This window comes from Cervus elaphus, chromosome 2 (assembly GCF_910594005.1).
Source record: "Cervus elaphus chromosome 2, mCerEla1.1, whole genome shotgun sequence".
In the NCBI taxonomy this organism is placed as follows: Eukaryota; Metazoa; Chordata; class Mammalia; order Artiodactyla; family Cervidae; genus Cervus; species Cervus elaphus.
In genome coordinates, this window is record NC_057816.1 from 23,740,624 (window position 1) to 23,754,046 (window position 13,423).

The 13,423-nt window shown below is 37.9% G+C and overlaps 2 protein-coding genes across 2 annotated transcripts; both read right to left on the reverse strand.

Moving 5' to 3' along the window:
• Window positions 1-845: 845 nt before the first annotated feature.
• LOC122705440 (putative olfactory receptor 10D4) lies at window positions 846-1,775 on the reverse strand. The gene has a single exon (XM_043920824.1). The coding sequence runs from the start codon at window positions 1,773-1,775 to the stop codon at window positions 846-848; it is 930 nt and encodes a 309-aa protein (XP_043776759.1).
• A 2,442-nt stretch (window positions 1,776-4,217) lies between these two features.
• LOC122705445 (putative olfactory receptor 10D4) lies at window positions 4,218-5,147 on the reverse strand. Its single transcript, XM_043920836.1, has one exon. It carries the CDS (start codon window positions 5,124-5,126, stop codon window positions 4,218-4,220), a length of 909 nt encoding a protein of 302 aa, XP_043776771.1. The 5' UTR covers window positions 5,127-5,147.
• Between the last annotated feature and the right edge of the window lie 8,276 nt (window positions 5,148-13,423).

Below are 13,423 nucleotides of genomic sequence, written 5' to 3' on the forward strand. Positions count from 1 at the left end.
TGCATAATTTCAGGTCACTTTAATTTTCACAGTCTTCCTGTTTTCTTCAAATCTCTTTACTCATATAAGGGAAAAAAGATTATTATATTTGAAGGTTCAGGAATTCTGCAATTCAAACTCAGTCTTAATTTAATGAAAGAAAAATCTGCAGTCATATTTATAGAATTCAAATCACTGTAGTAAAGAACAGATATACTTAACTAAGATTGACGATCTATTAAAATACATATTAGTAGATATATGGATATCACCTGGCTTCTGAAATGTAACTGAAATTCTTTACATCAAGATGAAATACATAACATTTATTTAAATATATACTAAAAAGTGACAAAATTAATGGAACAAATTTAATAGACTACAGATTTTTTTTTGAAAATTGGAGAATACTCAATGTAAATTGAAAAGAAGTCCCTAGAAGAAGTAAGCATTTATGCTATAATTCTGACAATACAGCAGAAGCATTAGCACAAAGTTAAAAACCTTGCTTTCACATCCTAGCTCAGCAACTTTCTATCTCTGTGACACTGCAAAACTGTCCTAACCTCTCGGTGCCTTAATATCCCCCTCTGTAAATTGGAGTAATAATATCTACTCCATGTGATAATTATAATAAAAACATGTGTCAATATTTGTAAAGTGCATAGAATGCTGCCTGTAAGTGCTGTAAAAGATTATGCTGAAAAAAATTTATATAAATATATACACAGTAATCATAAAGAATTAATTCAACCTACTTGTCCCAGATCTCACTTAGCAGTCACACCAACTCTAAGAGACTAGGTGCCCAGATAAATACAAGGCAAAATTGTAAGGACAGATAATGACAGAAGAGCTTACACTCCTCAGGTATGTACTCCCTGGATTAGTGCTTTTCTCAGAGCCAACTTCACATCCTTGTTTCTCAAGCTGTATATCAAAGGATTTAAGGATGGGGTAACAATATTATTTAATACCTGAACCATAGAATCCAGCCAAGGGCTGGAGGCAGGCTGGAGATAAATGAGGACCACGGGTCCATAGAAGAGCAGGACGGAAGTCAGGTGGGCACTGCAGGTGGAGAAGGCTCTGTGCCTCCCTTCTGAGGAGCTGATTCTCAATATAGAGATAGCGATGCGAGTGTAAGAGGTGAGGACAAGAAGGAAACACAGGAGTGCCACAACACCTACGTTGGTGACACTCACCCTGTGAGCTAGAGAGGTGTCCTCACAGGCCAGGGGCAGCACCACCGGGATGTCACAGAAGAAATTGCCCACCTCCGTGGGGCCACAGTAGGGTAACCTAAACACAAGAAATGTGAGGACAGACGCATGCACGCTGCTCCCCACCCAGGCGCTCAGAGTCAAGATGGCGCACACCCTGGGGCTCATGATGACCGTGTACCGCAAGGGGTGACAGATGGCGGCGAAGCGGTCACAGGCCATCACGGTGTACAGGAAACACTCCGTGCAGCCCAGGAAGTGATAAAAGAAGAGCTGGCAGGCGCAGCCCTGGTAGGAGATGGTCCGGCTTTGCCCCAGTAGGTAGAGCATCATTTTGGGGGAACTCACGGAAGGGAAAAAGATGTCAAACACTGACAGGTTGCCCAGGAAGAAGTACATGGGGGTGTGGAGGTTGGAGGAAGTGAGGATGGCCAGGAGAATGAGCAGGTTCCCCACAAGAGTGAGCAGGTAGAAGGTGAGGAAGAAGACAAAGAGCGCGTGTTCCAGCCCCTGTGTGTGAGGGATTCCCATGAGGAGGAACTCGGTTACTGGCGTGTAATTCCTCATCTTCATATGTAGTCACACCTGGAAGATCAGACAGTGGTCTCACTGAGATGGGCTTTCCCCAAAACACTAATGCCTGCACAGGATCCACAGAAAGGGATACTATCTATATATTGTACATTAAAAACCTCTAGACGGGAGTCAGTCCAGTTTTCACTAATTAATGTGCAAGTCACTTTTCATCTGCGTCCTCTGAAGGATAACAGATAACACAAAAGGCAGACTAGAGCAGAGGGCAGAGGATAAATCATGCCCTTGGATTTATCTGAGTTTAAATGCACACTCAGTGATTTTGGACAATTTTGAAAAAGTCTCCAAATCTCCTTGGTATCTGGTTAATAGTTGAATAATATGATTCTTATGAGGAATAATGCTTTAATGTATATAAAATCCCTAATATAATGGTTGCAACTGCCCACCCTCATTAGAAAATTCCCTCAAGGTACTAATATTCTGATTTCAGTGCTCCTTTACTCCACACATCACTTGGCTTTAGCTGACTTGTGCCTACAGCACTTTGGAATCACCTGTTGATTAAAATTATTCACAAAAATGCTTTCTCCATCATCAGCTAGAACAATGGACAACTAAGAACCATCTAGTGGAAATAGAGTGAAACAGGATGGAAATGATAATATTTAATGCAGGGAAAAAGCAACAGGCACTTAGCAATAATAAAAATAGCTATCTTACTTCAACGTAACATTCAATCTCTCAGTAGGAATTATGTCTGCAATATGACAATATATGCCATCCCGATGAAGGTTTTTAAGACTCAGCATCATTAACTAGGGACTATCTTAAGACAATCCATGGAGTCAACTAAGTCAGTTTTAGCTCGAACTCCAATTAGAGCCAATTCCCATCTTCTCTCACCTGCCCATGGTGTGTTTAACCCATTAGATGGAGAGAGAGCATTCTAGAAAGAAGGAACCTACAGATGGAAGGGAAAGAGTGGACTTGGCTAAAATCCAGGCTCCACATCCACCCTCCTGCTTTCTTTCCTTTAAATGTTGTGAAAAACAGAAGGCCAGGCTCTGAAACCAGGGAAGATGAATGCACCTCTTGGTCAGATTCAGCCAGTCAGAACTGAAAATCTAGACCAACATTTCCTGTGGTCCCTAAGAAAAGAAGCATCAGTTCCCTGAGGAGAGAACTTGGGGTATTCCTTTGGGACCCACTCTCTCCCCATGTGGGACAGCTATACAGCAGAGAGCAATTTATCAGAGACTTTCCCCTCCCCTCCACCTTATTAATTTTTAAACAACAAATAATAGAACAACAAATAATATTCAGAAAGCAAGATGTAAGGATAGCTATAATTATATAGAATTTATGATACCTCAGTACTTTTTATAAGCCAGTAACCATTCAGTTCTAGATTCAGACTGTCTGGGAGTAAAAATTTCTCTGGCCTTAGTTATTTCACCTATGAAAGGAGGATATGTATGTCTATGTATCTATGTGTTAGGATTTTGTGAGTTAAAGTAGTCAATACGTGTAAAGTGTATCATATACATTGAACTATTTTAAGTGTTAGCTCTTATTCTAGATGTTTGGGTGGATAAATCTAAATAGATAATCAACCTAAAACTCATTTGATTAAAGATTAAAATTTAAATGTTGAAAGATTCAAAAACAAGTAAGTTATATTGTTAGTGGTTCAGTTTTATTTATTTTTTGTTGTTGTTGTTGTTGTTCAATTTTAACTAATTACAGATCTATTAGATTTTTAGGAAATGGACCAAACCTATAATGAATAAAGAATGCTGGCTCAGAGAGACTTTCCTCTGCCAATTTACAGAAATCCAGTCTCCCATTTTATAAGAATAGATTAATGGCCAACTTCTCACTTGAGACATGAGTAGAATTTTAATGCCAAATTTCTCTGATGGCCAAAAGCATAAAGCTCCAATGGGATTGTTTTGTACTGAGAAGACATGATTAAAGCCATAGAAGTTATAAACCAAGTTTAAACTTAAATTTACCGAACTGTGCAATTCTACTTTAAAATTTCATACCTTGTTGACCTGGTTTTATTAAATGGCCAGAAAGAGATTGTAAGAGAATAGAGTAAGGCATATATTTTGGGAAAGAAGGAAGGAAGCCAGTCCATGTTCTCCAGAACCTTTCTTCTTTATGGTAATCAATCAAAACATAGTTCCCATGAGAACAGACTGTGTAAAGCAGAAAAGATACACTGTTTTGGCAAATTAAAACAGAGAAAGACTGAGTTAATCTGAAAAGCTTCCTTGAAGTGGTACATCGTGGCTCAGTCCACCAATCCCCAACCACATGACTTAGGACTCCCAAGAGATGTCACATAGCATCTTCACCCAGCTCACTATTTCGGCAGCAATCCTGTTGTACAAGCAGCGTATCTGAAGCAACTCCTCAAAGAATTTCAGAGAGGAACTGCCACCATACCTTATGCCCCAGAACGTGGACCACTTAAGTTAATACTTTCCTCAGAGCCAGCTTCACATCCTTGTTTCTCAAGGTGTAAATCAAAGGATTAAGGGAAGGGGTGACAATATTATTTAACACTTGGATAACAGAGTCTGACCAGTGGCTGGAGTCAGGCCAAAGATAGATGAGCATCACAGGCCCATAGAACAAGATGATTGAAATCAGGTGGGCACTGCAGGTTGAAAAAGCTCGGCGCCTGCCTTCGGAGGATCTGATTTTGAAAATGGAAAGGATGATGCAACCATAGGAAGTAAAAATAAGGATAAGACATGTAAGAGTCACAAAATCCACGTTAGTGAAGCTTACCATCTGAGCTAGAGAGGTGTCTGCACAGGCCAGGGGTAGCACCTCTGGGATGTCACAGAAGAAATTGCCCACCTCATTGGGGCCACAGTAGGGTAACTTAAAGACAAGAAATGTGAGGATACTTCCATGTAGGCAGCCACCCAGCCAAGAGCCCACTGTCAAGGTGGTACACACTCTAGGGTTCATGATAACCATGTATCGCAAAGGATGACAAATAGCCACAAAGCGGTCATAGGCCATCACAGTGTATAGGAAACACTCGGTACCACCCAGGAAGTGGTAAAAGAAGAGCTGGGAGGCACAGCCCTGGTAAGAGATGGTCTGGCTTTGGCCCATTAGGTAGAGCATCATTTTGGGGGAACTCACTGAAGGGAAAAATATGTCAAACACTGACAGGTTGCCCAGGAAGAAATACATGGGGGTGTGGAGGTTGGAAGAAACCAGAATGGTGAGGAAGATGAGCAGGTTTCCCAGTAAAGTGAAAAGATAGAACATCAAAAACAGGATGAATAGCAAGTTCTCCAGCCCTCCAGTGTTAGGAATTCCCAGCAATATGAACTCTGACACGGAAGTGTAGTTCTGCATGTTTATGCACCAGGCAGTCCTGGAAAAGAAAGCATTCATGATATAAGACCACAAATAACTGAGAAAATATCTTCCTAGTAGAGTTATTTCTCAAGCAGTGGCTGTGAGCAAAAAAACATCAAAGAGGAAAAGGAAATCAGTAATAAATCCAGGCCTGCAGCTAAATAATGTGTTACATTTGGCCTCAGTATTTTTCATATGCAAAATTACATAGGATAATTTATCTCTATAGTTGACAAATCTCACAGTAATCCACACTTATTATAGGTTTTAAGTAGTTTCTCCCAATCCAGTTTATCATCACACAGACTGGTATATTACAGAAGCATCTTCTCCAAGGAAAATTTGGAATCAGATGGCAAACTTGTTTTGTATTATAAGCCAAGTCATAATTAGTTGCTCAATAGACCAACTGGGCTTGTCTAGTGGCCCAGCTAGTAAAGAATTTGCCTGCAAATCAGGAGGCCCTGGTTTGATTCCTAGGTCAGGAAGATCGCCTGGAGACGGGATAGGCTACCCACTGCAGTATTCTTGGGTTTCCCAGGTGGCTCAACTGGTAAAGAATCGGCCTGCAGTGCAGGAGACGTGGGTTTGATCCCTGGGTTGGGAAGATCCCCTGGAGAAGTGCGTGGCAACCAACTCCAGTATTCTTGCCTAGAGAATCCCAAGGAAAGAGGATCTTGGTGGGCTACAGTCCATGGGTCGCAAAGAGTCAGACATGACTGAGCGACTAAGCACAGCAAAGCAATAGACCAACTATCCAAGTATATGCATATAAAAATGTGAACCTAAACAGAAATTATACTCACTTACCTATTTATTTTTACTTTCAGCAATAGTGTTTTCCATTGTTTAGCATTTACATTCAAGAAAAGATATACAATTCATATTTATAACATGCTCACACACACACAGGAATTACACCAAGTCTAGAAGAAAGCCTCGTGTAAGTAACAGAAATAATATTGCATCCCACCAGAAATATGTCCCTCCTCAGGAAGACTTTATTTCTATACTACAGATCTCATACATGTAAGTTTCAATGACATTATTATTTTTTAACTTCATTAATTAATGTCTGTCAGATAAACCAAAAGATCCTCAATTATTTTTTCTGAAGGCCCAATATCTTCTTTTGTTCCTTTGAATCAAATTTTATGTTAGCCCTCCACATGTTGTCACTTGGATATAACTTATTTTTCTCTGCCTGTGATCATTATTTGCTCATAGGAAATAATCTGATAGATCTATTAATATTAATTTATAAATTGCTAATCTCTTACCATTTCCTACATTGTTTCAATTTTATAAGAATAAAGGCTTATAGCCATACAAGAAAAAAAGCTCAATAAGTAGAATTTATGGCAAAGAATGAAGAAGTGAGAAAGTAGGAGCTCTTCAGAATAGTCTTGAAATCAATCTATAGAGCCAGGGCCCTGTATAAAGCTTGTCCTGCACAAAATGTTTGAGTAGATTGTGATTCTGGCAAAAATACAAACAGGAAAGCAAAAAAACTCCTTTCCAGCCCAAAATATAATATACATATTGAGTTTAAACCTCAACAATTAATTTAATCTCACAAACATTAATTTTCTATCCACCTGCTAGAAATATAAAGATGAATAAAAGAAAGTGTTAGCCCCTAAAGAACTTACTCTAATAGAAAACTGGTTTTTAACTCTGACCCTGACTCTATCATTTTCTACCTCTGGGCCGTAGGAAACTCACTTAACCTATCTGAGTCTCAACTCTTACAAAAGAATAGTGGATAATCATATTTTCTGCCTGATAAAGTCTTTGTGAGGATTGAATGAGATAACAAAAATAAAATTCCTTGCCCGGTGCTTGGCACTTAGTAGTAAATGTTCAATATCAAAGACTAACCTCATGCATATAAGAAAATGGTAATGTAGTTAAAACAAAAGCATTGAAGGTGTGATGAAGATATAATTAGAAATGGAGTTGAAAAGGGATCTGCAAGATTTGAAAAAAAGTAGAGTAAACATAGTCAACTGATCTTTGACAAAAGAGCAAAGGCAATGCAATGAGAAAAAATAGTCTTTTAAAACTAATGATTCCGGAACAACAGGACATCTCTCTCTAACACACATAAATACACAAAATGTATCTAGACATAGACCTTATACTCTCCACAAAAATCAACTCCAAATGAATAACAAACCGGAATGTGAAATGCAAAACTACTGGGCTCCTAAATGATAATTTAAGAGAAAATCTAAATGATTTTGGATATGGCAATGAGTTTTTAGATATAGCACCAAAGGCACAATTCATAAGAGAAATAATTGATACACTGAACTTCATTAAAATTAAAAAAAAAAAACTTGTTTTGCCAAAGACACAGCCAAGATAATAAGAAGATAAGCTACAGAATGACAGAAAATATTTTGTAAAAGACAACATCAGACAAAGGACTAATGTTATGAAGAACTCTTAAGATTCAGCAATAAGAAAATCAACAACCCAATTAAAAATTAGCCCAAAGACCTTAACAGATACCTCACCAAAGAAGACAAATATACAGCTAGAAAATAAGGACATAAAAGGATGTTGCACATTATGTCATCAGGGAAATACAAATCAAAACAAATAGATAACACTGCAAACTTAGAATGCCCAAAGTCTAAAACACTGACAATACCAAATACTAGTGAGAATGTGAACTAACAGGAACTCTTATTTCTGGTAGACATGCAAAATGGCAGAGTCACTTTGTAAGACAGGCAGTTTCTTATGAATCTCAATATATTCTTACCATGATCCAGCAGCCATGGTCCTTGATATTTAAGCAAATATCAAGTTGAAAACATATTTTAACACAAAAGTCTCCATATTGATGTTTATATAAACTTTATGCATAATTGCCAAAACTTGGAAGCAACCAGGATGTCCTTTGGTAGGTGGATGGATAAACTATGGTATATCCAGACAATGGAACATCATTAAGTGCTATAAAGAAATGAGCCATCAACCTATGCAAAGACATGGAGGAATAATGAGGCTGTATTACTAAATGAAAGAAGGCTATCTGAAAGAGCTACAACCTTTATCATTCCAACCATATGACATTCTGGAGACAGTAAAAAGATTACTGGTCGACAGGGAATGGATAGGTGGAACACAAAGGACTTTTAGGTCAGTGAAAATACATTGTATGGAATGGTAGATAGATGCTATTATATATTTGTTCAAATCCATTGAATGGACAAAACTGAAAGTGGACCCCAAAGTAAACTATGGACTTCAGGTAATTATAATGTATCAGGGTAGATTTATCTTTTAAAGCAAGTGTACCCTCTTGGTGGGGATGTTTGATAATGGGACAGGCTGTACATGTGTACGGGCCTAGGATATATGAGAAATCTGTACTATAAACCAAAAACTCGTCTAAAAAAATAAAGCTTTGTTTAAAATAGCAAGGAAAAACACACAGGTCAGGAAAAATGTTCTTTTCATCAGACCTTCAACAGAGGATTATGTAAATATCTGGCAGAATTAAAAGATATCTTGTAGGCTAGAGGTGCATAAATTCTCCCTTTACCTGAACTTTGTTTCTAGCTCAACAGTCAAATTCACAAAGGTGTTTGTTCCAAACATGCCATCAGCAAAAGTGCAAATTTTACAAATTACCTTAGATTCACTTTCAAACTTCTCTTTCCTCCTCTGCAGTTAGCACTCAATGCCTTATCTCCATCCAAACCTATTCTCAGGAAAGAATCTGACATGAAAAAAAATTCTAAGAACAGATAATAACAGAAGATTTTCAAGCAGAAATTTTTACCTCTTAGAGAAACAGAAGGAACTATTTTGTTGCAAAGGAGACTAAACTAGATGTTTTCTTCCAACTCTGAATTCTAAAATTTTATATTATTAGCATTTTATAAATTTTGTGGCTTTCACTATCACCACATTCAAAGATTTTTGCATTTTAACCTTCAGGGTTCAATGACATGAAAGTACGTATGCCTGCTAAAGGAAGTTCTCATACTGTTAAGAAGAGCAGATTGATATTAATTAAAAGGGTAGATGTTAAGAGTGGGGATAGTTTTTATTTTTTATACTAACTGCAAAAGGGAATTCATAAACAAAGAATCTCTCTGCTTCAATCTCATCCACCTTCCTCATACAAACCATTCTCCTACCACATGAGCACATTTATCTCTGAGTCTCTCCCCCTTCATGTCCTTCTCAGTGCTGACTTACTAATGAATCACAGGACTCCACAACATATAAGAATTTTCATAACTTCATACTTCTCCTTCCTCAGTTGGTTGAACAGGGAAAATGATCAGGACAAATAGACTTAAAAGCAAGACAGAGAGAGAGAAAAGGAAGAAGCATAGTGTAAGCAGAACAAGAGTTGAATAGAAGGAGGTAAAGTTTTAGACAAACATCAGCTAATGGAAAGCACACCTAACACGGGCAGAGGGATTTTTGTCAAGTTTTTAGGCAAGAGTATGTTTCTAAAGTCAAAAGTCCTTATTGGCGTAAGATGCCATGACATAGAGACAAGGTTCAGCGCCTTGTGCTCTTGAGTCCAAGACACAAAGTTTCCACACTCAGCCCTGTCATGTAGTCTGGTCCTGAAATGCTGGGTTTATGATATTTTCAAACTGGAGAGTTTCTGTTGAGACACTATCCCCAGTGGCCCAATTAAGAATTGTGAATCAGCAAAAGGAGTAATTAGAGGTCCTCCTGTCTATCCTAACACCCGTTTCCCATTACACATCTCATTATTTCATAATATATTATAGATTCATTGTAAATGCCGCATTACAACTTTATAAACTATCTGGTAAATATTCAAAAGAGTGAGAAAAATACCAATATCTTTCCTTGACCTTATTTAATATGCTCTTTCCAATTGCTATAAACACATAGTTATATTTTTAACCACTTACAATCATACCCTATATGTAGTTTTGCATAATTCCTTTTTAATATTAATTTTTTGATTAATAATTTTTCTTATATCTGTCAAAATAAGCACACATAGGTAGGTACACAGATGTGTGTGTGTGTGTGTTAGCTGCTCAGTCATGTCCAACTCTTTGTGACCCCATGGACTGTAGCTCACCTGGCTCCTCTGTCCATGAGATTCTCCAGGCAAGAACACTGGAATGAGTTGCCATTTCCTTCTCCAGGGAATCTTCCCAAGGATCAAAGGATCAAACCTGGGTCTCCTGCATTGCAGGCGGATTCTTTACCAACTGAGCCAACAGGAAAGCCTGAGATAAAGCTTGAGACCCCACATAAGAAATTATTACCTAGGGCTGGATTGGTCACTTTCTATATTGTGGTCTCTATATTAGGAAGTTTAAAAAACTCTAAGAGGGTTTTTAGTAGCCTTGTATTTGAGTGTATTATTGGAAAGAGGGCATGTGAAGAGACAACAGCAACTATCATGGGGAGGGTGGCTGGAGGAGCTCGAATACATTGAGAAAAATAAATAAAGAAGGTCCTTGGACTGTAGAAGTTTGAGATACTTGGTCAGGAAAAAAGGAGAAAAGATAGTAACTAAGTCAGAGAAACGCCACTGGGAATGTATGTGTATTAACATCCTCCTTTAGCTTAACCAGATGACATCAGAATAGAATTTTTTGCATTTAAGTTTCTGTACATGAAATTACCCTGAGAACTAGACTTGGATTCTAATAATTAGGTAAAGCCTCCACACAAGTATCTCCTGGGAACACTGAGAAGATCAGAACCAACAAAGGAGAGTAACAGGATGAGTCTTTGGGATCAGAACTTGTTTTTACAAATTAGTTTAGGTGTAATCTATAAACAACATAATATATAATACATTATGGTTTTAGAGGAAAAAATGGTTCCCATTTTTCTGTGAAGTAATTGCTCTGGATTTTTTCCTCAAAACTTTCTGTTCAGATATCCCACCTCAATAATTGCATATTTAGATGTCTCTTTTAAAAAAAAAAAAAAAGGCTTATTTTTTTTTAAGTGTAATAAAGCCATTGTAAAATTATGAAGGTAACAGAAAAACATGGGCTTCCCTGGTGGCTCAGACAATAAAGATTATGCCTGTAATTCAGGAGACCTAGGTTTGATCCCTGGGTTAGGAAGATCCCCTGGAGAAGGGAATGGCAACCCACTCCAGTATTCTTGCCTGGAGAATCCCAGGGACAGAAGAGCCTGGGGTGCTGCAGCCCATGGGGTCGCAAAAAGTCTGACGCAACTGAGCAACTGAACTGAAGTGACTGAAATGCAGATGGAGTTATAAGAAAAAGGGGAGAACCAGCAAACTCAAAAGGCACAAGATAAGTGAAAACTAAACAAGCGGCCTAATGTTTAAACTGTGCTAAAAGACACAAAGCACAAAATTTACTGTCAGCCATTCTCACTGTGCAGTTCAGTAGTGCTAAGTATATTCACTCTGAGCAGCCAAACTTCACAGCTTTTTCATCTTACAAAAGGAAACTTTATACCCATTAAACTATTTTCCCTTTCCCCAGCCCCTGGCAACCACCATTCTATCTTCTTTTTCTATATTTTGACAACTCTATAAACCTCATATACTTAAATCATACAGAAATCACACACTATTTGTCTTATTTTGTGACTGCTCATTTCACTTAACATAATCTCTTCAAGTTTCATCCATCTAGTAACATGTGTCAATTTCCCTCCTTGTAAAGATGGGAGTACTATTGCCTGTATTTCAATTATCTATTCATCATTAATGGACTCCTGAATTGCTTCCACCTCCTGCCTATGTGAATAATGCCGTGATGAAGAGCATGCTATAAATATCTACTCAAGACTCTTTGGACATAATTCAGAAGGATAATTGCTAAATCACAGGGCAATTTTATTTTTAAATTTTTTGAGGAACCACCATACTACTTTCCGTAGTGGCTGCACCACTTTATATCCCCACCAATAATGCACAATGATTCCAACTTCTTCACATTTCTTATCTTTTCCTTTTTTTTTTCCACTAAGAGCCATTCTAATGGGTGTGAGGTGATTTCTCATGAATTTGATTTGAATTTCTCTAGTGATAGAGATTGAGCATCTTTTCATATGCTTATTGGACATTTGTGTGTCTTTTTTTGGAGAAATGTCTTTTTAAGTCCTTTACCTCCTTTTTGATCAAGATATTTGTTTGTTGTAACTGTTGATGGAGTACAATATTAAAAAGCAATGTGCGCATGTGTGTGTACACATTATTTTTTAAAAAATTCTATGTTGGGTGCTGTACTAAAACTTCACGTGCAGGAAAGATTTAAACTGCTTTGATTTTTCTTAGTACTAAGCAGTAATTATTAGAAGGAGGCAAGTGGTTGGAGTTCATTCATATTCAGCTTTCATACATCTTCAACTTTAATGAAAATATATATTTAAATTAGTGAATATTGTTTTTGTGTATCCTAACTACCGCATGATTGCACTCATCTCACATGCTAGTAAAGTAATGCTCAAAATTCTCCAAACCAGGCTTCAGCAATACGTGAACTGTGAACTTCCAGATGTTCAAGCTGGTTTTAGAAAAGGCAGAGGAACTGGAGATCAAATTGCCAACACCAGCTGGATCATCGAAAAAGCAAGAGAGTTCCATAAAAATATCTATTTCTGCTTTATTGACTATGCCAAACCCTTTGACTGTGTGGATCACAATAAACTGTGGAAAATTCTGAAAGAGATGGGAATACCAGGCCACCTGACCTGCCTCTTGAGAAACCTGTATGCAGGTCAGGAAGCAATAATTAGAACTGGATGATGAACAACAGACTGGTTCCAAATAGGAAAAGGAGTATGTCAAGGCTGTATATTGTCATCCTGCTTATTTAACTTATATGCAGAGTACATCATGAGAAATGCTGGGCTGGAAGAAGCACAAGCTGGAATCAAGATTGCCAGGAGGAATATCAATAATCTCAGATATGCAGATGACACCACCCTTATGGCAGGAAGTGAAGAACTAAAGAGCCTCTTGATGAAAGTGAAAGAGGAGAGTGAAAAAGTTGGCTTGAAGCTTAACATTCAGAAAACTAAGATCATGGCATCTGGTCCCATCACTTCATGGCAAATAGATGGGGAAACAATGGAAGCAGTGTCAGACTTTTTATTTTGGGGGTTCCAAAGTCACTGCAGATGGTGATTGCAGCCATGAAATTAAAAGACGCTTACTCCTTGGGAGGAAAGTTATGACCAACCTAGACAGCATATTAAAAAGCAGAGACATCATTTTATCAACAAAGGTCCGTCTAATCAAGGCTATGGTTTTTTCAGTAGTCATGTATGGATGTGAGAGT